At 36.3% G+C, this 24780-nt stretch overlaps 2 protein-coding genes and 1 long non-coding RNA gene across 5 annotated transcripts; 1 reads left to right on the forward strand and 2 right to left on the reverse strand.

Annotated features, from left to right (window-relative positions):
* Positions 1-11: 11 nt before the first annotated feature.
* Positions 12-8113, reverse strand: tbx16l (T-box transcription factor 16, like). The gene is made up of 9 exons (XM_067438356.1): positions 7495-8113; positions 7184-7349; positions 6633-6735; positions 5779-5943; positions 5494-5643; positions 4821-4891; positions 4362-4438; positions 3939-4146; positions 12-1185 (listed from the first exon to the last, which is right to left on the reverse strand). Exons 1-9 carry the CDS (start codon positions 7583-7585, stop codon positions 543-545), a joined length of 1674 nt encoding a protein of 557 aa, XP_067294457.1. The 5' UTR covers positions 7586-8113; the 3' UTR covers positions 12-542.
* A 1511-nt stretch (positions 8114-9624) lies between these two features.
* Positions 9625-12036, forward strand: LOC137070850 (uncharacterized). Its single transcript, XR_010904355.1, has 2 exons — positions 9625-11199; positions 11625-12036. It is a non-coding gene; the product is annotated as an uncharacterized lncRNA (long non-coding RNA).
* Positions 12037-12979: 943 nt separating this feature from the next.
* eral1 (Era-like 12S mitochondrial rRNA chaperone 1) lies at positions 12980-22171 on the reverse strand. Of its 3 annotated transcripts, none has more exons than XM_067438337.1 (12): positions 21902-22171; positions 21520-21678; positions 21214-21341; positions 19605-19682; positions 19458-19504; positions 18465-18526; positions 16729-16841; positions 16231-16545; positions 15958-16107; positions 14030-14110; positions 13665-13805; positions 12980-13288 (listed from the first exon to the last, which is right to left on the reverse strand). In XM_067438337.1, exons 1-11 carry the CDS (start codon positions 22008-22010, stop codon positions 13680-13682), a joined length of 1368 nt encoding a protein of 455 aa, XP_067294438.1. In that variant the 5' UTR covers positions 22011-22171; the 3' UTR covers positions 12980-13288; positions 13665-13679. The 3 variants fall into 3 exon arrangements, with proteins under 3 accessions (XP_067294438.1, XP_067294437.1, XP_067294436.1); XM_067438336.1 differs by having other exon boundaries at positions 13640-13805; positions 21902-22170; XM_067438335.1 differs by having other exon boundaries at positions 12980-13805; positions 21902-22170.
* Between the last annotated feature and the right edge of the window lie 2609 nt (positions 22172-24780).

The following is a 24780-nucleotide window of genomic DNA, read 5'->3' on the forward strand; positions in this document are numbered from 1 at the left end:
AGGTTTAATATAAAAAAAATAGAAGAAAAGACATGTTTGAGACAGTAAAAGTGGTATGGATCTAGAACAGTCCACACTTCATCTTGCTTTGCCATTTCCTAGTGAAACTAGATTATCAAGGGGCAAAAAGTATGATTGGAATTGTTTGGATAATAAAAAAAAGTGTGTGTACTACACCAGATGAAGTTGGGCCGGATGCCTCTTTGTTATTCAATATAAAATTGTTAACATAAAAAGAAAAAATCATTTAATTCTGATTAAATGTAACAGAGATGATTAAAAAAAGAATACAACACACACCAGAAACATTAAGAAAGTAAACAGAGTAAATTTTGGTTTCATGTCGGCTCAGGTAATCGTAAAACATAAATACGGACAACAGCTACAGCAAACAACCTCATCCTGCTGAAAATAATATTTACATTCTTGTGTTCAACATCTGGTTTGTAAACTTATGATGCAGAGGGGAACAGATTAGAGCGGCGCAGTCTGCTGGGAATGAGAAACAAAATGAGGCCTAATTAGATGATGACCGATAAACTTCATTTCCTAGTCAGGGGTTCACAATAGTATTCAGTTAAGGGTCTGGCACTGACATAGTCCATCTGTGATTTGTGTTCAGTCTGGCTGTTCAGCATGCTGTTTAATGTGAATTGTTGATCGATGTATTCCTGAACAGCTGGATAAATCTGCGGGCGCAGCTCTCGTTCGGACCCGCGGGGGTACTGCTCAGGGTGGGGGGGGTTTTGTAGGCCCTTCCCTGATGGTCCAGAGGCTAACGTTCCAAAATGGATCCTGTTGAGGATGTCGGTGAGGGGTCTCAGATTAACATATTCGGAGACTGGGGTCATCTCCAGGTTCCTCAGAGCACTTTCGGGAAGTTGCATCCGACTCAGTTTAGGAGGCAGAGGGAGAGGCAGCTCCGCGTCAGGACATTGCCGTGAGGGATGGGGAGGGGTATGAAAATAAGGCTGGAGTTGGATTATGGATCTGCCAGGGGTTTGAGAAGCTGGGCTGCTGTGGTGGTGGTGGTGATGGTGCTGCTGAGGGTTTAGAGGGCTGCTGATCTGAGATGGCAGTCGGTTGAGGTTGGCATCTGCTGTGGAAGATTGGACACAGGAGCTCTGGGCCATGGGCAGAGCTGCACAAAGACTATGGAGGCTGGAGGGTCTCGCTTCTCTGGGACTGGGAAAAAAGTTTTGACAGTTATTTTGAACAGTCACAACCGCATGTAGTATTTGTCTAGAAAGGAATAAACGCAGAATTATTTTGATCTCCAAGCATGCAAACTTTTTATCACCGTTTTTCCTTCAGCCTTTCCTTTCACCTAAAAGCTCATCGTGATTTTGCCAAGCAAGGCATGTTGCTGGATTAACATATTTTGTTGATCATGGAACAACATTCCTGTCCAACCTTAAAACATGTTCCGAACCCTATCCTTACCCCTAAACCTAACCCTACTCAAAACTTATCCTTAAAATCAGGTGGAAATGATGTGTCAATAACACTTATGTAGAAGCACATAACCCTTGTTGTAAGCCTCAACTTGACATAAAATAAACCTAATAATAATTTGTTAAACATATATACAGCGCTTTTCTGGGTACTCAAAGAGCTTTACATATAGAAGGAGGGAATCTTCTCAACCACCACCAATGTGCATCACCACACACCAGCTTATGGTGGAGAGGAGACCATGGCCAATCAGTATATGAGGATGATTAGGAAGCCATGATGATGGACAGGGGCCAATGGGAAAATTTGGCCAGGATGACGGGGTTTTATTTTTCCGAAGGACATCCTGGGATTTTTAATGACCACAGAGAGTCAGGACCTCAGTTTATCTCTTCCGAACGTTTTGACCCTCAAATCAGATGGTTGATTGGAATGTTGTTCCAGGATCAACAAAGATGTTGATCCAGGAACTTGTAGTACCCAGTGAAATCATGTTGACTGTTTTAACATTTAAAAGCAAAGAAATTAAAAATTGTATTTGTAATTTTACTCTAGTTCAGTAAAATGAAATTATAATAACTATTACTATTATTATTATCATAATAGATAATCAGATGACTAGATGGAGGCAGATGATTCGCTGTGGCGACCCCTGAAGGGAACAGCCGGGAAAAAAGAAGAATATCATTATTAATAATAATAATAATAATATTATATATATATATATATATATATATATATATATATATATATATATATATATATATATATATATATATATATATATATATATATATATATATATATATATATATATATATATATATATATATATATATATATATAAAATAGTACAAAAGTATTACACTTTTTCTCAATTGCTAAAACACTAAAACCCATTGGCTGAACAAAGTTCTCAGTTGCCTGACCTCATTTAGCTAATTGTGCAGTCTGTTGTCAATACCTCAAACCATTTCACAAGGTAAAACACAATTTGCAGATCTCCCTTAGACTTAGACTAGAGCAAAACTCTAAACACATTCTCAATTTCAAGACACATTCTGCATTCTAATGCACATGTCCTCCATACTGGTAAACACAAGTGGCAGCAATCAAACACAAATGGAGAACACAATGTCATTGATTGAACACAACCACTCAAAACTGATTTAACCAGTTTCAAATGTTGGGACACACCCAATATAAGTACAGTGCATTGTAGGCTGTATACTGTACAGTGAACAAATTGTATGGCCTTGAACTGACTACTCAATAGATTTTGACTGGTTGCAGGTTCATATTAACAAAAAACAAGAATTACAGTATTACAAAGACAGAGGACAAGTTTGTGAGATGCAGGGTACAGTGCTGTAAAATCAGCTCGATCTAATGGAAAGGCATATCTATAGCATGAATTGTATATATTGTGCGATTTTAACACAAAAAATGAGTTTTTATTTGCATATGTTACACAGTTTTTGTGTGCATATGATACGCACTTTATAAGGTGTTATGTGCACACACTCCACACAACTAAACCTACCCAATGGGGTGACAATGAAAATCATATGCACGTGGCTTATAAATCGTGCAATAAATACAAAAAATGCTATATATATATACACACACATTTCATTAGAACGAGCTGGTAAAAATAGGGTTAAAGCAGTAGGAAGAACAACAAAAATCCAAACCAGAGCAGAGAGTAGTAATATCTGATGGATTTTGAGCTGCTATGATAGAACATGTTTTCATTCAGACAGAAAAATATGAAATTTGTTTTGAGATTAAAAATGTACTTCTCCCTGAGAACTGTTTTAAACCACGTGTTTTCTATTTTTTGGTGCATTGTTTACGGACTGTTTGATAGTGTATATCTGAGCACTTAGTATTATGAATTGAGAGCAGGGTTTGATTTTGAACACAGGTAAAACTGTGTTGAGGCCAAGGTCTCATTTTGCCCGAGTCCGAGGTTTTGTAGTGCTTGGAGATGAAGTTTTGTGTTTAATGTTTTCAGAAAATGGAGCAAGGTTTCAGAAATAGTGTTTTAGCAATTGAGAAAAACTGTATTACTATAGTAATATTTTTTTTTATTGATTAGAATTATTCATGAATTAGTCAACAGTCAGTTAATTAGTAATAATTTGTTCTATTATCAAAAACACTTAAGATTCTTTTTTACAAAAAGATTTTATGAGGTGTTTTTTGTTGTTTTTACTGAATATGGGGTATAGCCTATGATTTATCCCTAAATCTCCATGCTAAATTTTACTGTAAATCCACAATTTATAGCTTGGCTGATACTTAGAAAATTTCTTTCCTAGGATGTTTGTCACTGTTTTGTTTTCGCCTCCGAATCACTGTGATAAAATGTAATTCAGGTTTTAGAGCAAGAATGAGTATTTTACAGTGTGACTGCAGCAAAATATTAAAGTATGATTATAATCCTTTATATTCACTGCATCAGACAAAGCCAAACTCACCTGTTCAGGTGTCTGTTACTGAGGCTGGGAATGGTGTGGGGCTGCTGGGGTGAAGGTCCTCCAGTCGTGCTGAGGTTTATGAAGGCTGATATGAAAGGGTTTGGGGTGACAGAGGAAACCCCTTCTGAAATATGCAGGCTACTGCTGCAGTCAACAGAGCTGGACACGGTCACATCCACATCCTCGTCTTTCTGTGACTGTCCCACTGCTATTGGACAAAAGAAAACAAATAATGAAACTAATAGTTAAATAGTTAAATAGTCTGAAAAATGTAGGGCACATCAAGGTGCCCATCATGATTAAGGGTAAAAATCCTCCTCTGCTGCCACCTGCTGGCCAACAAATCATCACAACAGAATCATCCAGCAACTCTAACGCACATGATGAAGCAACAATGAAAAAAAATATTTGAGGAAATCATACAATGCTCATTTGGTGTCAAATCTTGTTTGACCTGTCCATCTGAATCCTGGGTCTCTTGGGTCTCTTTGTCTCTAAACCTAATGAGGAGAAATTACAAAGGTTATAATGATATATAAAATATCCCAATTACTTATCAGGGTGAAGATCATTTCACCAGTCAGGAAAGGAAACAATATGTAAATCCTATTAAATACACTATGTACATTTGATTTGATTTTTGGAATTATGAAAATCTAGCTCATTTACTTGCATGCTTGAAAATAATTATAATTAATCAGCCCTGAAATCATATTCTTGAAAGGAGACATTTGTATGAATTTGATGGAAAAAATATTTTTGATAGAAAGAAATTATGAATATAGATCTCTATCGCTTTTTTTGGTGAGCTGCTATAGTAATCATCTCTAACTGACCTGACCTAATTATCATTAATAATAATAATAATCTAGTTTCTCTCACCGCTTCCTGTTCAGTCCATTGTCACGAAAGCCTTTGGCAAAGGGGTTGTTGTCAATCTTGAGTTTTGTGATCTGTGTTGAGGAAGAAACATAAAGGGTACTATCAGCAAAAAACCACAGACATGCTAGTTAACGCTTAATTAAAAAAAAATAAAATAAAAAAATTATAGAAAATAATTAATCAAGCCAAAGGAGATTTATTATTTTTCTGATATTTTGAGATATAATAATAATAATAATAATAATAATAATAATAATAATAATAATAATAATAATAATAATAAATTAGAAAAATGAAAGATGCAAGCCTCACATACTTTTGCACTGGATACTAGATTCTATTATTGTATCCGTTTTTAATTAGGCTACATACTTGAAGCATACATTGAAACTTAAAGAGTGAAAAAATGAAAACACCCAAAAATGAAAATTCTTTCATCATTTACTCACCCTCAAGTAACAAAACTGTATGAGTTTATATAACAGGTTTGTTACTCGAGGGTCAGTAAATGATGAAAGAATTTTCATTTTTGGGTGAACTATCTCTTTAAGCCTTGTGAATTCGAGCCACCAGATGGCAGTGGAACTCCAAAGAAAAGCATATTTGAAGGCCATTTCTAAATTTCTTATTTTTTCCATACATTTTTCATCACATGTGAAATGTCGGTCCTCACCTCCTGGTTCTGGTAGGCTGTGACGGCTGTAAAAGCAGCTTCAGGGAAGGTGAAGCGCAGGTAACCACCAGAGTTGTGAGGGTTATATGGGTCTGGAGACTGAACTATGTGTAGACGGGGCTGGTATTTGTGCATGGAGTGGAGAACCACCTAATGAACGTGAAGAGAAACGGAAGTAGAAACGGTCAAATGTTATCCTTAAAACATGAAAAACTTTCTATGAATAGGGTTTCTTTATGGACCTTAATTCCAACCAAAACATTTTCCCCAATTCTAAAAGCTCACCAGGCCATTGGAGTTGAGCGTGTTGTTAGTCAGTTTGAGCTTGTGGAAGGAGATAGGATACTGCATCCATTTCTCTCCAGGCGCAGGAGAGTCTGGATGGATGAAGAACCGATTGGGCAGGTGTGGATCAGTTGAACCGTTCACTTCCCAACGATCCTTATTCCACTGTTACAATATAAGAACATATAGATGGTTATTAAAAATACAACAATCTTTATCGTTATCAATACTCGTTCATTCATACATTTATTTTTAGGTTTTTGGTTTTGTTTATAACTTTAATAAAAATTGTTATATCATCTGGACAATTTTTGTGAAAATTTACAAAATTACAAAAGTTACAAAAATTTAATGTGAATCAAGTTATCAATTATTCCCATTAAGGAATAGAACAGAGATAGAGACATAAAATATTTTAATATTCAACTTAAAACTTTTTTTGAAAGAAGTTTCTTATGCTCACAGAGGCAAAAAAAATGTGTCCAAAATACAGTACAAAAAAAGAAGTCTATTGTAATTTATTTGTGATGACAAAGCTGAATTTTCATCAGTCAATACTCTTCAGTGTGACATGATCCAGAAATGATTCTAATATGATGATTTGGTGCTCAAGAAACAGTTCTTATTAGCTATTATCATCAATTCTGAAAACAGTTGTGCTGCTTACTATTTTTGTGAAAACTGTGAGACGTGTTTTTCAGGAATCTGAATTATTATTATTATTATTATTTAAAACAAATCTTATGGCCCCTAAACTGTTGAATGGTAGTTTATGTGTGTTTGTGAGGGAGAATGGAGGGGGTTGAATTGAGTACGTGTGTATGTGCCATTTGGGAGGGGTGGAGGGGAGGTACCTTGTACTTGCGGTTATCAAACGGCACCATATCCATTATCACCAAATACTTGACTTTAGGATTCAGTCCTGTCACTGTTACTTTGCAGCTGGGAAACATCCGCCTGAAATTAAAGTACACCGGAAACACACTATAACAATTAGTCATCACATATTAGAAGACGCCCTCTATAAAGTAATGAATGTTATTCTTGTAGGATTCATGTGCTTAGGAACTATTCAACAAAAGGAATGGTTCACTGAATGCTTTTAAGAACAGCTCATTTGACATTGACAAAGATTTAAGATTTCTTGCACTAAATAAGTGTAAATCCCAACATAATTCCATTTTTCATTTGTTATATCACTATTATGGCCTGGTTTAAATTAAACCAGGGTTAGGCCTTTCTTAAACCTGGCTTAATCTTTGAGACAAAACAATTGCACTAACATATTTTAAGATAAGTTCGAGCAGTTAAGACAGCTCAAGCATGCATTTTAGTCTGGGACTATAGGCTTAAGTCTGATCTGTGAAACCAGACATAAAGGCACCAATACCAAATAAGTGCATACCTGCCAGATTTAGTAATCAGCATCTCTGTGCCGATACTGTTGAATTTGTCCCAAAGCTCTCGATCTTGCAGTGATACCTGAACTGGCAGTGAGGTCAGTTCCGCTTCAGCAATGGTCATCCTGCCATTAGTGCTGTGCTGAGTTCGGCAGATGGGTTCCTTACAGTCTAATTAATAATATAATCATTTCACATTTTCATTCACCATGATGTTATACAGTTGTCCAGCAGGACACTTGTTTGTTAAACTCTCCATTTAGTAATTTTTGAATTTGAACTCCTCAAAATGTGAGTAATGTAAAGACAGTCTTACCTTGTGGGTAATATCCATAGTTATTAACCAAATGATTAATTTGGTACGGTAAGTCCAGCACAGGCCGTTCCTCTGGGAGATACATGACCATGAGCCTGGAGAAACAAACTAAAGAGACTTGTCCAGAGGTTTGTAGCTTCCAAAGCCAATGACACGCTAGAACTTTCCTTAGGTTGCTACCTTTCCATCACTTCAAAGAGGACAGAGGTGTGTATGTGCACTTCTGTCAAAACATCAGTCGGGTCTTTGATCTGTCTCTTTGTCTCTCCCAGTTCCCAGTTTGTGCTCCAGCCTGCCAACAAAGGTGTGTAGAAACAACATTCTCTGGATATGGAGGAAAGGGGGGCGCATCTTACTTTTGAGGCCAAGGGTTCCCTAACACTTCCTCCAAACCCATACAGACACACACATATTGGTGTTAATCACCCCAGCAGTTTGTCCCCTCATTACTGCAGGAAGTCATCGCTATATTTATTGGCTCTTTGTAGAACTGTTAAAGTTCAGCATTCAGTGGGTAATTTCCAATCTTGAACAATAAAATCATGCATTAAATATGGTTTCAGGCCATTTGCGAATGGCTTCTCTATCAAAACACCCATTGAGGCCTGGCAGAATAATCCTGGACAGCAGTATGCCAATTTAAGTGCATATGTATACTAGTTTGAAATGTGTTTAGGCAGTTAAACACTTCAAACCATCTTGCTAAACACCCCCAAGTAGTAGAAACACCCCTCATGTAGTAAAGGTCTTAAGACTATACTCTTAACATGATGATACTAGTAAACTTGTGGTCAAAGAATGTGAGGTGCACTCTCCAGGGAAATAAATAAAAATGGGCCAAGGCAAAAATGACAATATTTAGTGGCCTTTAACCATTTTAATCACAAATCACTGAACATTAAATTAGGAAGAATTCCACAAACACTGTAGATGAAGGAACTTAGCATGGAATAGCCTTCCCATTTGTTTTATTTAAATGTGTATGCCGTGTGGGTAAACTTGCAGACAGCTTTTTTTAGTGGAGGAAGTGTTGTTCCACTCAAAGTAGATGGATTCAAACTGTTCAAGTTAAAAATGTTTCCAGTTAGTTTGAGTTTAATGTAAGACCAAATATCACTATAGGGTTCAAATCTGTACTCTGACCAGAGCAAAACATGATGGACTTGTTCTCAAGCCACTTCTTGGTTGTTGTTGCAGTTTGGACAGGACTATTGTCTTGTGAAAAATAACAAATGCAGCAATTCCGCATGACCAACATGAAACTGCTGCAAACTGCATGGAAATTGTACATCTTTTTTATTTTTCATTGAAATGATTGCATGGATTCCCATTTAAAATTGCTAGATCACATTCAAATCCGACAAACAGGGTTAAATATGATGCACATTTAATTTAAAACACCTGACAAAGCCTGGTGCCGTTTGGTCATTTTTTATTAAAAAAATCTTACTGAAAGGTTATTTTTGAGATATTAAACTCAAATTTGAAACACAGAGTTTGAAAAACAAAGTTTCTTTAGATCTATGGTTTAGATTTTCTTGCAGTTTTAGAGTAAAATGTATTTTGGAAAAATAAAAAAAATTGAAAATTGTATTTTTGTAGATTTTTCATTACAATAAATGCAAAAAGTTATTTTTTTTTCCACTTAAGCAATAATCTGCCAAGTGTATTATTTAAAAAGAGCCCAAACCTCAGTCTGTGCTCCAAATCATTCAAGATTTATAACCGTTTAAGTTGGAAATGTTATTTACAGCTCCATGCTCAAAAAGTGAATAAATTGATTATAACTACAATTAAGTATCATAAAATCCCCTAAAAATAAAATATATTGTATAAAAAAATGATTGAACTAAAATGTAGTACAACATTTTCATTTATTAAAAAAATCAGTGAATTAAGCTGTTTCATTGTTCTTCCTGTAATATTAGTTTTCATTCAAATTTAAATACAAGACAATTCAATAAAAGTCAAATTAAATGTACACATACTGCATTGTATCTGTACAAAATATTTTACATTTAAATCTATGCATTTAGAAGATGCTTTTATCCAAAGTGACTTAAACAAGTAGAAAATCATTGAGTCAAAGAACCAACAATATTTGTAACAAACAATGGCAGGTTTATTAGACAACTAGATTCCTACTAGATTAGGAAGCAAGCTAAAGAAGAATGCAGAGAAGAAAATATGTTTATGGATTTAAATGTATTTTAATGGATGTGCAATGTAAGCATCATAATGAAGTATGCCATGTAAACACAATAAATAGTATACACATATTATATGTCAGACTTAATGCGTAACACTAATTTTCACATTACAATGGAGGTCCCTGCACAGTCTGTCAGAAAAAAAGGTATAATGCTATCACCTGGGCAGTACCCGGTACAAAAGAGAAAAAAAGCTACTATGTACTTTTACAAAGATACCTTTTCCCTTTTGTACCAGGGTACCACTCTAAGTCAGTGACAACTCTGTACCTTTTTTGAGAGTGTAACCACTAGAAGCCCTTAGCTTGATCATCTGCCTTGAACTGTCATTTAGTGTTCTTTTCGTAAAGTAAGGAGTAAGCCATTATTAATCATCTTGTCAAGTTTGCTAAAAAAAAAAAAAATGTCAGCACTAAACAATCATTAAGTTTAAATGACCCCCAATTCAGCTATCAGGTGAAATCTTGTGTTTCATAAAAGGCAGTTTCCCTTCATGCATAACTGGCCACAGCCAGAAAAATTCTATGAAGTCGTCACAAATTAACAGAAATGTCCATCTATTTGAGCGGCAGATAAGGCGTCCGAGGCTTGCTACATGCTGGTGCAACTCAGATAGGCCACAATCTTGTTTTTATCAGTTAGCATGGCCCAAGCAGTCACAAACACCCCCCAACCCCACCCTAACCGGGAGCCTGTCTCCACAGTAACCACGGGGGGCCACTCCCATGTTAGCCAATAGACCTTTAACATCTAGATGCAGATGCAGAATCAAGTTAATTTGTCACCGCTCACACATGGGTATGAGGACAGACACCCAGAGGTGATTTTTTGGTAGTCAATCAACAATTGGCCACTTTAATCCATGAATCTGTCATTGCCCTATTGTAAATTAATGAATCCATCTTAATTATTTAAATCGATTAAATTAAATAAAAAAGTGTAATATGCAGCCTCGTTACACTTTTAAAATATTTAAGTTCAGTCTCAAGTAGTTTAATTAGCTATTTTTGCACAAAAATTATATAAATATTGTCATTGTCATTTTATTGCTATTTTTATTGTAATAGACAACAGCTTAATAAACCAACATAACATGCATATAAAGTATGTTTTTTTTAATCTTGAACATTTTTCAGACTTTCATGGTACAATTAACACACAATTTTTTTTTGCAAAAAGTTTGGGTGTGGGTTCACACCTCGCGTGAGAGCGAGTCCTGGTACTAAGTAGCTGTTCAGGGTCTGATATAGGGAATGAATCTGATTGGTCAGCAGAGTGAAGGGCAGAGACATGATAAGGACGGACCAGCCTTCGAGTCATCATATGCAAATGAGCAGCGAGCATTAAAACCCAGGAGCAAGGGGGCAGCGTTTACGATCGCTTAACAGCATGGAGACAACAGACTTGTGAAAAGACGGGTAAAGGTGACAGATGAAGGCAATTCAACTGTTTTTCCAACACTTCCTGCAGGAGTACTGAGGACGCAGACCTAAAGGTGAGTGTGTCGCCCCGGTGACTATGAACTACAGGATGGCAGCTGCTCTTCCTTTCAGATGAACAGACCCATGTGGTGGACCTTCCACAGGTGTGATCATCTTTCAAGATTTGGAAAGAATTCCTGCAGGAGAACTGAATCTAACAGTTTAGACCATCTGGACTGATAATAATGTAAAGAAATAGATATGGAAAACTACTTTCTTTACAGTTTCTGTAACTTGATTTGGGATATGTAACATTTCTAACTCATTGACAAGTCAAATAGGATTTTCGTTCTTTAAAAATATGCTGACAATGTTTCTGAAAAGAATGTTCAATCTGTATATAAACCAAACAATAGATCATAGAAAATGTGATAAATAGTAGATGTGAATGTTCAGTGGATTTCCAAAGTGAAAGTGCTTCATCAACCTTGCCCTCTAGACAGGATATCATCGTATACTGTAAGTTCATTATTGAGACACTACAGTATAGATGATGTACTACCCAGGGGGGTCAATATGCCTCCGACAGTTTCCTGGACCCACAGACACTGTAACAGAGAGTGGCGATAAAACCGTTACCATTACTGAGTTTTAGTAATGGTAAGGGTTCTGTTGCCTTCTCTCAAAAATCATCTGGATATGAAAGGACAAGACACAGCAACGGACGGAGCAGTCAAAATCAGATGAGTGAACGCATGGATAAAATGACTGGAAAAACAAATGTTAATTTGGATTAAACCAACTAACATTGCAATCCTGATCATTTTTATACAGCTTTGTAGCCTATAGTGTATTATATGAGACTGTTGTTGTGTAATGTCAATAAAAATATGAGATTATATTTAATTAAATGTTCTGCTTGTTTTTTTTCATTAACATCAATTTTAATTACCTCCACTTTTGGCCATCACTTTTACATAGAGAATCTATAAAGGTGACATGTAGTTTCTTTATTGGCATTTATAGTTCTATTAAGAACATCCATGGAAACTTTCCATCGCACTTTATACTGGAAAAGGTTGTTTAAACTAAAGAAATGTTTTTCACACTAAGAAAAAAACAAAACAAGATAAACTAATATTTTATTTGATCTTCTATTCCTTTTTAGTTAACAAGATACACTACTGTTCAAGGGTTTGGGATCAGTATGTTTTTTTGCTTGTTTTTTAACTTCTATTCAGCAATGATATATTGAATTAATCAAAAGACAGTCAAAATATTTATAATTTTTAATAATATTTGTATTTCAAATAAGTGATGTTCTTTTTAAATTTCTATTCAAAGAATTCTGCAAAAATGTATCACTTTTTTAGCAGCACAATATAGATTCTCAATATTGATAATAATAATAAATAAAATTCAAATTAAATCAGCAAATTATAATTATTTCTAAAGGATCATTTGACTGAACACTGGAGTAAGTAATGTAAGAAAACTGAGTAATGATGCTAATGATCACTTTAGCCATCACAGGAATAAATTACATTTTAAACTATATCCAAATAGAAAACAACCATGTTAACTTGCAATAATATTTTACAATATTACTGTTTTACTGTATCTTGATCAAATAAATGCAGCCTTGGTGAACATACCACTTCTTTCAACAACAACAAAAAAGATACATTTCAAACTTTTGAACAGCAGTGTATCATTATAAAATATGAGATTTACACAATTAAATTTGAGTTTATTCTATCAGCTCCATATGGGCAGTTCATCATATTTGTGACTATGTGTCAAAGAAGCAATGACTTCTGCTATCTGTAGATAAAATGGCCATAACACAAGAAGTTCAGCATTCTATTCTTTATTGCTCAAAACATTTACCACTGACTAAAACTGATTGATTGATGAATTTACTCGATTGATGAAATAGTTAATATTACAGCTACAGAGAAATTAAAACAGTTCCACTCAGCAGTAGTAAGCAGCTCCGGATCCACCCCAATGGTCCAGCCCCCTCTGACAAGTCCTACATGTGAGAGCTGAAGCCAGGCCTGCAGTTGAGTGATTTCAGGGCAGTGTAATGGTATGGTATGGTATTACATAAGACCTTCAGTTAAACAGCAAGACTCCACCACAGATAACAGACTGACCACACTGAAAACAATGAAGAATGATTAATAAATAAAAGAAATAGCTTCCAGAAAAAAAAGTGAAGAAACAGAAAGTGAACCTGCCCTCACCCTCAAAGCTGCCATTTTTGAATATATAGAGATTTTTATTAATCAAAAGCAGCAAGATATATAAATGGCAACTGTGATACTACAATATTGCTATTGAACTGAAATGATACAGAAAACCATGTAATGTGGCTTTGATCAACTTAAACTTCAGTTTAGAAAATTGTGGGAGGTCTATTTAGATCAACCTCACATTATAACCCAAAATACAGCCGATGTTGAGTTCAAGTCCATTTCTTCACTTTTAAATAACCTTTCGTTTCCGTACCCCTCTGTATGCATCAGGCTCTGACCTTCATCCTCTGAACTTAACACTTCTGCAGCTTTGCAGAGATTTTTAAACGAACATTACGCAAGAAAATATTCATAAGGTCATTTTCAGCTTCCTGGGTTATTCTGGTTATCAACTGACCTCCAGGACCAATAACCATTTTCTGCAATAAAAGAAAGAATAAAAAGTTTTATTTTATAGTTTAGTATAATAATGTTATAGTTTCTTCAGCTAGTGAGAAACCTCTATTTGTTTTAAAAACAATTCCACAAAATGTCTACCATAAAACTAAGGTTCCCAGATGGTAAAAACAGAAGTATGGGAAACTAGCCTTCCTAAATGAAAAAGACAGGTTTTTAAGAAAACAGAAGAAATCAGAGAGCTCACCATATGAGTGTCTTTCTTTACATATAGTTTGATGGATATGTCGAGTACCCCATCCTCAGATTCCTTCCAGATTTCAATTTGCTGTAAAAAGACCAAAGTAATAAGGATCAAAAAGTTTCCTTGGTGAATAAAAGTACTATTAATATTTATTTAAAAAAGAAATAGTGATTCCAAATGCTAGTATTTCAACACCATTTTTTAATATACAGGTCCTTCTCAGAAAATTAGCATATGTGATAAAAGTTCATTATTTTCCATAATGTAATGATAAAAATCAAACTTTCATATATTTTAGATTCATTGCACACCAACTGAAATATTTCAGGTCTTTTATTTTAATACTGATGATTTTGGCATACAGCTCATGAAAACCCAAAATTCCTATCTCAAAAAATTTGCATATTTAATCCAACCAATAAAAGAAAAGTGTTTTTAATACAAAAAAAGTCAACCTTCAAATAGTTATGTTCAGTTATGCACTCAATACTTGGTCGGGAATCCTTTTGCAGAAATGACTGCTTCAATGTGGCGTGGCATGGAGGCGATCAGCCTGTGGCTCTGCTGAGGTGTTATGGAGGCCCAGGATGCTTCGATAGCGGCCTTAAGCTCATCCAGAGTGTTGGGTCTTGCGTCTCTAAACTTTCTCTTCACAATATCTCACAGATTCTCTATGGGGTTCAGGTCAGGAGAGTTGGCAGGCCAATTGAGCACAGTAATACCATGGTCAGTAAACCATTTACCAGTGGTTTTGGCACTGTGAGCAGGTGCCAGGTCGTGCTGAAAAACCAAATCTTCATCTCCATAAAGCTTTTCAGCAGATGGAAGCATGAAGTGCTCCAAAATCTCCTGATAGCTAGCTGGATTGACCCTGCCCTTGATAAAACACAGCGGACCAACACCAGCAGCTGACATGGCACCACCGACCATCACTGACTGTGGGTACTTGACACTGGACTTCAGGCATTTTGGCATTTCCTTCTCCCCAGTCTTCCTCCAGACTCTGGCACCTTGATTTTCGAATGACATGCAAAATTTGAGCAACAGTCCAGTGCTGTTTCTCTGTAACCCAGGTCAGGCGCTTCTGCCACTGTTTCTGGTTCAAAAGTGTCTTGACCTGGGGAATGCGGCACCTGTAGCCCATTTCCTGCAGACGCCTGTGCACGGTGGCTCTGGATGTTTCTACTCCAGACTCAGTCCACTGCTTCCGCAGGTCCCCCAAGGTTTGGAATCTGTCCTTCTCCACAATCTTCCTCGGGCCCGGTCACCTCTTCTCGCTGTGCGTTTTTTGTCACAATTTTTTCTTCCCACAGACTTCCCACTGAGGTGCCTTGATACAGCACTCTGGGAACAGCCTATTCGTTGTCTTACCCTCTCACTTGAGGGTGTCAATGATGGCCTTCTGGACAGGGTCGGGTCGGCAGTCTTACCCATGATTGCGGTTTTGAGTAATGAACCAGGCTGGGAGTTTTTAAAAGCTTCAGGAATCTTTTGCAGGTGTTTAGAGTGAATTAGTTGATTCAGATGATAAGGTTAATAGCTTGTTTAGAGAACCTTTTCATGATATGCTAATTTTCTGAGATTTTTGAGATTTCATGAGCTGTATGTCAAAATCATCAGTATTAAAACAATAAAAGACCTGAAATATTTCAGTTGGTCTGCAATGAATCTAAAATATATGAAAGTTTAATTTTTATCATTACGGAAAATACTTTTATCACATATGCTAATTTTTGAGAAGGACCTGTACACAACCATTCAAAAGTTTGTTTTTTAAAGATGTCTCTCTTCAAGGCCACGTTCATTTGATCAAAAACACAATATTACCGTTTTACTGTATTTTTTGATTAAATAAATGCAGCCCTGGTGGGCATAACAGACATAAGAACAAATTGAGCGGTAGTGTACATACACTAAAAATCATTACTCACCTGTGTCATAGTGTACGGCACCTCTTTAGGGAGACACTGTAGTAGTTTCTCTCTGATCGTGTTAATACACACCTCCTTTGGACACTGATCGGTCAGTACATCACTGTGGTACTGCCACTGGCGGGGCTTTGCACCTTCAAACAGGTAGCTCTGTTGCACAAATATTCAAACACAGGGAAATGAAGGCCAAGAAGCACAATACTTGATTACAACGTCTGTTTTTAGTTTTAAAGCAAATGTCATTTTCTTGAAGTCTCAAATGTGTTCGCTAACCTTTATTGTTTCAACATCATCTTTGTCGAGAGAATTTAACATGAATACGTCCTTAAAATGTGGCCAACCCCTGCGGCTCTTCAGGGCCTTCAGTGCCTCTTGGCTCAGTCGGTCTTTGTCCTGACCCTCCTGAAACAGCCCATCCTCCTTGCTCTCAGCAAGAGTTTTTTCAGCATGTCTGCTGTCGGGTTCAGCTGCTAACTTCCGACATTGTTTCATTGCGCCGCGAATCTTAATCTTCTTTCCATTCACCACCCCTTCTGTCAGCTCTGCAGTGATGTCTAGCAGCAGCGTTTTGTTCTTCAGAAGGTCCACCTGTGCATTAAGAGTCTATGTGTGCTTTATTATCTCTTTTAAAGCCCCTCACTATGTACCAGATGTAAATCATTAAATGAGTTTGATTGTGACATTTATTTCTGTGATAGCAAATGCAGCAAACACAAACTAATCCTATAGTCAAGACTGGGAGAGATCAATACAAAATGACACAGCTAATACCTTATTGAGGACAAGGATGGCAGGGACATCAGAATTCAGGGCCAGACACTTCAACACTTCATAGTCCAGCTTACTGCGGGTCCATTTATCAGACACGTCAACTAACACCACCACTGCAAATATATAGGAGAAATGGAGAAAACGAAGATGCAGCACCCAAGTCATAATCCAGTGGGGGTTTTCCCCCTAAGGCCCTTTGTCAAAGACTATATTCAAAGGCCCTCATTTCCAAGCTGAAAGGTACATTTTTTAGCATTTTAACAAACAGTAAGTTAAAATGACAAAAATGTACATAATTTTATTATTTATTGGGCCACCCACCCAGAGGTTTACCGATGCAACCTAATAGGCCTCAGGCTATTAATTGAGAATCAGTGTCATAATAACTAGGGCTGCCCCCCAATTAAAGGTTTTTCCTAGTCAACTAATAGTCATTCACTTATCACTTAACTAATCACCCAAAATGTTTATATTAATTGAATTAATTAAAAAAATGCTGGGGGGAATGCTAAACCATAATGAGCCTTTAATATAGTCGTATATAGGTATAAATATATAGCCTATTCCGTGCTCAAGCGCATGTATAAACCATGAGTATGAATGTGCATCTGAGAAAATAGCAAGGAGACTTTGTTAATAGTGTTTGAGTCAGTGTCAGCAGCAAAGATGAAGCTGATGATATTGACTCGCCGTCGTCGCAATTTAGTGGACGTTCCTTTATTTATTTTATTTTTCTTTCCTTTAAAACTATTCCAGATTATTTAAATAGGGAAAACGTGGAGGTGTTTGGTCGCTTCTAACTCGATTTATGTTTGGTACCATAGTAAATGAATTGGGCTTAGTGGGCTAAGCTAAATGCTATCAGATCGTCACCGCGCGTCAGAGATTAAGTGCACGTACTCAGACGAGAGAGGTATGTATCAACTTGTTTTAGTAAAGGGAATAACAGAAGCCACATTTCCATGCACACTTTTGTCATTCCGATTAAAATAATTCCGATTGAAAGATTTAGTGGACCGTTTTCACGAGACTGGGGGTTTACATGTGCTGACTTTCAATTGCAATCATCACAGAGCAGTTTGTATGCCGCATCAGAAATGTCGACGCTGTCCTCTCCAGCAGCTGAATGTGTTCGCGGATGCCATAGCAACTCTCAACGGCCACCAGGACTTATACGGTTTTATAAAAGCTATTTATTTATTATAAAGTGTAATCATCTCAGAAAAAATAAATTCATCTGTCAGGCGCAGTTGAAGTAAAAAGTGCCTGGGACAAACGCTGTCAAGATGAGAGGATGTAGCCGGTCTATGCCTGTGTCATTATGTCAACATTATCTTCATAACTTCTAACGTAATAAAAAGTTTACCCCTCAGAAAAATTACTTTTCCTATCAACATTATAGCCTGCGTGTGAGTGCGGCGTGTCAGTAGTGAAGGCGCGCGCTGTGTATCACGTCATTTGAGGACGCACACTCAAAAGTAATCGGGTAAGGTCGTTTCCATGGTTACATTTTTCGTTTGATCGTTTCATGAAAGGGTTTATCCCACCCCTCTCAAACAGATTACAAATTAATTTGTTTTGGGCATTTTTATTCCGATTGAGGTGTTTATATGGAGCATTTTCATACGGATTACAGTGCTCCATGTAAACGCACCTATAGTTTAATATGAAAAAGCAGTGAAGTATCCCTTTAACAGACAACAGACTAAGAAATAAACAATAAAAGATCTTGCTACCTAAATCAGCTTCTTGTAGTGACTCAAAGGGATCCACTAGGAGCGATTTCTCCAGCTGGTGCCTGTTAAACAAATATAACAAGTTTAGCTTCTGAGTACATTAAACTGTTTTTTTAAACACGCAAACAATTATACACTTCACCTAATGTTATTAAAGGGGTCCTATTATATGCCCCTGTTTTTGGGATGTACTAGAATATATGTTTTCATGATTGATGCTTTGGCCCAGTGTGTTGGGATTGACACAGCTTTGCACGTATTCAGGAAATGTCAAACCCTTCCATAACTGCAAGTTCTTATTCTTGTGTAAATATTAAGGATGGCATCAATTTCAAAACATTGAGCCCAATTCAGACCCTGGTGATGTTAACAAACAAGAGGATCGTGCTGAACGGATTTCATGCACATACTTTGCAAGCACATATTGCAGAGTGGTATGTTTTTTGTAATTTACTTTTGTGATATTTGTCTGAAAACTAAGGTAATACAAGCAGTTATCACAATAGTGGTGAATCGTCTTACAAAGGTTAGAACTTATAAAAGCTACAGAAAACAAGCAGTTTGCGCAGGACACAGATAAACATTTGGGTTTTAATGTTCAGGAAGTGTTTAAAATAAACTTGAACCACTCTTCTCAGCCTAAGGAAGGACAAACAAATGGAGTTTTGGAAACGGGGTGGGGAAAAAAAAAAGTCTCTCTTTAACAAAGCGACAACAGTCTCCTCTAATGCAGCTCAACCAGACTTTGTCACCCTGTTTTAAGTATTCTTTGGGCAGGATTTATTAAATGAGAAACTTATTGACTTCATGAGATCTGGAAAAAATGTGTTGTAGTCCAAACGAGCTGTTCGTTGTAGTTCTTGGAAAATATTTCCCTTTGGAGTGAACTGCAGATCTTTTTTATGCTCAAAAAAACATTACAGACAAACTAAAGATGAAAAGTGTAAAAGCATGATAGGACCCCTTTAAGAAACCGCTCTATTACATACTCACCTTTTAGCCTTTATTGGTGAGGTGAGACCAGGTGTATCCAACAAAATCTAATTAAAAAGAAAATCAGAAAATGCTAATCAAACATAAAATTTTCCCTAAACAGACTTTTTTTGTGGTTATTTAGCATGGGCTAGAAGAGGTAATTACAATTTGTGTGTCATCCTCTGTCAGGACACCAACAGCACGTGCTCTTGTTGTGTGCACTTTCTCAGAAACAGCAAACAACTGTAAAATACATACGTTCTTAAAGAGATAGTTCACTCCAAAAAACTATAATAATGATTTTGCCATTATTGAATCATTCATTTGGAACAACATAAAGTAAATAACAGAAATGTCATTTCTTTGTGAATTTTTTTTCTCCATTTATTATTAAAGGCCCGCTGAAGGGATTGAAACGCACTGCATTATTCAATGTGTTGATGTGATTTCCCCAGAAACGGCTCCAGCTGTCAGCAGCTCCTCCCCTTTTTTGAAACAGCCAATAGTGTTTCGTTAACACACTGTGTCAGTTTGACTAGAGCCTTTCTGTTTGGTAAAGCCAGTTTCCTCTAACTGTTCATCATCATAATCTCCTCCATATCGCTTTGAAATGCAGTGTTCTGTGCAGAATTCAAATGGGTCGATATGTTTTATTGTCTGCGCGGACTCGCGCACATGATCCGCACTGCACTCTTGTGTCTCTAGTCAACGGCTCTGGTCTAGACTGTGCGCGCTGCTGCAGTGCGTGAAACTAAAGTGAAAACAGACTTCATTCGCCTCAACTGAAAGAATATTTACACTGAATCGTTTCCTATCACATATAGTGTGCTGTGTGTTGTTCACCATGTAGAAATTAGCAAATGTGTTAAAAACTGACCGATTTCAGCCACAGCTTAAGCAGCGTAGGGGGCGGGCTTTAGATTCTAGAGAGCATTTGATTGGACAGAAGATTTGACGAGAAGGGGAAGTCTGCAATGATGTCAACAAAATCTGTAATCCGTTTTAATGGAAGTGAGATACCGTAAGTTTTGAATGCTTAAAGGGTTAGTTCACCCAAAAATTAAATTTCTTTCATTAACGACTCACCCCAATGTCGTTCCACACCAGTAAGATCTCTGTTCATCCTCGGAACACAGTTTAAGATATTTTAGATTTAGTCCTAGGCCTTTCTGTCCTTTGAATGTAAGTGAATGCCCACTTGCTGTCCACGTCCAGAAGGTAATGAAAACATCATCAAAGTAGTCCATATGTGACATCAATCTGCTGATTCGCAACTGTTTGATTCATTTGAGGTTTGAAAACAAACGCGGAAGAGAAGACAATGCTAAAAAAAATCATATTTTTTGTTATTTTTGGACCAAAATGTATTGTCGACGCTTCAAAAGAGTCTAACTAACCAACTGATGTCCCATATGGACTACTTTGATGATGTTTTCATTACCTTCTATACGTGGACAGCAAGTGGGCATTCACTTACATTCAAAGGACAGAAAGCCTTTGGACTAAATCTAAAATATCTTAAACTGTGTTCCGAGGATGAACGGAGGTCTTACGAGTGTGGAACGACATTGGGGTGAGTCATTAATGAAAAATGTAATTTTTGGGTGAACTAACCCTTTAAATCTCCTAAATCTGAATTTTGTCATTGTTTTGGAACACACCAGCTTATTCATAACTTTAAGGCTGACATTATTGCATTATTTTGATTTCAGTGGGCCTTTAAAGTAACATGTTTTTCCTATTATTATTTTGACATATAATAGTATATCATCACCTTCCGACCCATCAACTGATTGGTCAGTGTAGATTTCCCTGCATTCGGAGAGCCCACTATTGCCACTTTAAGAGATTTGGCATTTTCAGGTTGATCAGGTTCCTTCAGCAATAAGGAAAATTGATGACCTGAGAGCAGAACACACACACACACACACACACACACACACGCACGCACACACACAATTAGTTTAACGACAAATAACGGAAATATCAATTAAGGTAAGAATCAAAGAACTCGGTTTTCTGCGTGTTATCTCTAAAACAGCAGTCTTGAAGCTTTGAGAGGGGCAGGAGATATTCTTACCGCTGTCTGATGGAACAGAAACAGGGTGATGAAACTCATCGGACACAACCGCTCTCCCCTTCTGCAATCTGCTCAAAAAAGCATCTGAAGACACCAAACTGGCCGGAGAACAGTGAAAGCGACATTTCCTTACTGTCTGTGGGCGAAAAACTGAGAAACCTGTGAAGTAAACAAAGGACAAGCGACAGGTAACATAAGCTATTATTAGCTACGTTAACAGTTACATGACGTTGTTGTTGTTGTTTTTCTATGGTTTTGGTTTTATTTCTGGTGGCGAATAAAACTAAAAACAGCCAGTTTAACATCTAGAATATTCTTTAAACATCAGCACGTCGATAGCAGACACAAGTAGAATAAACAAACGGTGTATAATCTATAATACCTGATACTCGCAGATTCAGTGGCGCCTGTTCTGCAGCTGCTGTCAATTTGCGGATCGTTGAAAATCGCAGAGATCCGCGTAAAAACGTCTCACAACGCCGTAAGGTCATTGCTGGAATCCGTTTCCTCTCCACAAGTTGATAATTTCAAAATGTTTTCCTTGGTTTAACTCTTGAGCAAGGTTACTGTAATCTCCATTTTTATTTACACATGTGTTCAGGGCGCAGACATTTTCCTTCAATCGCGTGAACTGGAGTGATAAATAACACACTACTGCCATCTGCTGTTCAGGTGCGGCTGCTAGTCTAGTCTTCATTTTATATATATATATATATATATATATATATATATATATATATATATATATATATATATATATATATATATATATATATATATATATATATATATATATATAAAATACCATCTTGGGGGTCGTAACAGCGAACAGATAGGCAGAGGTGGACAAAGTACACAACTTCATTACTTGAGTAAAAGTAAAAGTACTGATGGTTAAATATTACTCTGTTACAAGTGAAAGTTGGAAAAACTGATTTTTACTTAAGTAAAAGTACAGAAGTATTTGTTTTCAAAAGTACTTAAATATTAAAAGTAAATTTCTTTTTTTATGTCAACGCATTATTTTATTATTGTTGTATAAATGCTCACTATGCCATCATAATGGTTTAAGCCATTCAGCGATGCTCCATCCCACATCCTAGCATACAACTAACTTAAACTAATTTAAATACTTGTATAAAAGTTACAAAGCCCTTTACAAAGCGTTGTCACTTTAAGGCCGAACGCACAGATCCAATACACTAATACACATCTGATATTCTCCAACTATTCTACCTTCACTTAAGACATAATCAACTTTGTTAGATAGAAATGTAGTGGAGTAAAAAATACGATATTTGTGTTTGAAATGTTGTGAAGTAAAAGTCATAAGTTTCCAGAAAAAATAATACTCAAGTAAAGTACAGATACTCAAAAAGTGTACTTAAGTACAGCACTCAAGTAAATGTACTTAGTTACTGTTCACCTCTGCAGACAGGCCTGCTGAATCAAAGTTAATGCTTTCAGGTCTGTGATAAAAGCAGTCTATTATGACCAGAAGGCTGAGAATATCCCTAATTAGAGGCGCTAGTCTTTTTTTAATCTGCTCAGGTAAAATCAGAACAGATGTGTTTTTCCATCTCCCATCAAAAGCTAGTCCACCAGGAGTAGCACAGAGTGGGAAAATGCTTCCATTTGGGAGAAAAAAATTATATCAGGTGGTTGACAATCTGTCAGCATATCGGCAAAACCCAACACATTCAGGATGCAAGGAAAACGAGGCGTTAAAAGCGGAGAAAAAGCAATGTTATCAATGAACAGACACAAATATATTAAATAGTATTACATAAACACATGCACCATTTACCTACACCAAACATTTTCTCAGTTTTCTCTAACATTTTCTCTGCCTTTATTTTACCATGTAGACCATTAGAAATGGCACATTCTTTCCAAAACAGATCAGCTGCACATATGGGCCATTGTAGAGCCAGGCTACACGTGAGCAGAATTTATAGGGATAATTGCTAATCTAACATTTATTCTGTGATATTTGTATTTGAAAGCACTAATTAGGTATTTGTTAATTGCAAATGAATGTCATGGAGACATTTGGCAGGACCTTTAAAAATCTTTGGTGCCATATCTACTATTATTATTTCTGTGTGAGATAATGCAACCCAGTCTCATGGGAAAACAACTCTTTCACAAGGTAGTGATTTAATTTGAATTCATATGACTGCATGAAAGTCCACACCTAAACAAAACCGTCACTGCAAGGGCCAATTCATTTATTTTCCCGCTGAGCAAAACTTTTCTCTATTGGGCAGACATTTTGGTTACCTGAGCAAAAGCATTCTATACCAGACCTGTACAGCGCACACGCACACACACACACACACACACACACACACAAAGTGATTTCATCATGCAGTTATAACTTTTTATTTTAATGTGCCATTTGTATTTTATTTAAATGGATAGTTAACCCAAAAATGGAAATTCTGTCATCTTTAACTCACCCTCATGTTGTTCCAAACCTGTATGAGTTTCTTTGTTCTTCTGAACACATAATAAGATATTTTGAAGAATGTTTGTAACCAAGCAGATAGAACAACCCTTCATTACCATAGTAGGGAAAAATGCTATGGTGGTCAATGGTTGCTCTCTCTGCTTTGTTACAATTCTTCCAAATATCTTCTTTGATGTTCAGCAGAACAAATAAACTCATACAGGAACAACATGAGGGTGAGTAAATTATGACAGAAATTATGAACTATCCCTTTAACTTAGTGATATATTAAATATACTGTATATATTTTAAGCAGTTCATTCAGAAGTTAAATTAAGCACATTTTAATTTAACTGATTTTTTTACAATGCTGTTAGCTGTACAAATCTTCGAAAAACTATTAAAAATCTCCCCCAAAATTCTTACAACTCTTAAAACTCCCCCAATTCTTTATAATAATGAAAAATATGAATCAGTTACACTGAGATGTTTTATTAGCAACAGGCAGCATCAAACCATAAAACTTAAATGTTTGTTTATGTTTTTCTTAATTATTTTTTTATTTTTTTACTTGGCAAGGATCCCTAAACAATCCCCTTGTGAGATCAATTCTTTGTTAGGCTTACAATATAATATAATTATAACAGCCTAATATAATATAAAAACTAATTGACGTATTTATGATATAGGCTATTATATCAGTTTAAATGCTATAAAAATAAATAAATAAATAAATAAATAAAGTTATTATATTGATCTAATAGCTAAGTATGTTGAAGGGAACGTGAACTATCTGAACACCTCTGAAA

This window comes from Pseudorasbora parva, chromosome 3 (genome assembly GCF_024679245.1).
Source record: "Pseudorasbora parva isolate DD20220531a chromosome 3, ASM2467924v1, whole genome shotgun sequence".
Lineage (NCBI taxonomy): Eukaryota > Metazoa > Chordata > Actinopteri > Cypriniformes > Gobionidae > Pseudorasbora > Pseudorasbora parva.

Excerpts from the sequence above, each read along its gene's own strand:
- tbx16l (XM_067438356.1), bottom strand. The coding sequence starts at position 7,585 with ATGGTCATGTATCTCCCAGAGGAACGGCCTGTGCTGGACTTACCGTAC. Across the intron at positions 4,439-4,820 it reads AATGGACTGAACAGGAAGCG|GTTTAGAGACAAAGAGACCC; the intron begins GTGAGAGAAACT and ends TCTCCTCATTAG. Across the intron at positions 4,147-4,361 it reads TTTGACACCAAATGAGCATT|CAGTGGGACAGTCACAGAAA; the intron begins GTATGATTTCCT and ends TTTGTCCAATAG.
- eral1 (XM_067438337.1), bottom strand. The coding sequence starts at position 22,010 with ATGACCTTACGGCGTTGTGAGACGTTTTTACGCGGATCTCTGCGATTT. Across the intron at positions 18,527-19,457 it reads TCACCAATAAAGGCTAAAAG|GCACCAGCTGGAGAAATCGC; the intron begins GTGAGTATGTAA and ends TTTGTTTAACAG. Across the intron at positions 16,108-16,230 it reads ATGATGTTGAAACAATAAAG|AGCTACCTGTTTGAAGGTGC; the intron begins GTTAGCGAACAC and ends TTTGTGCAACAG.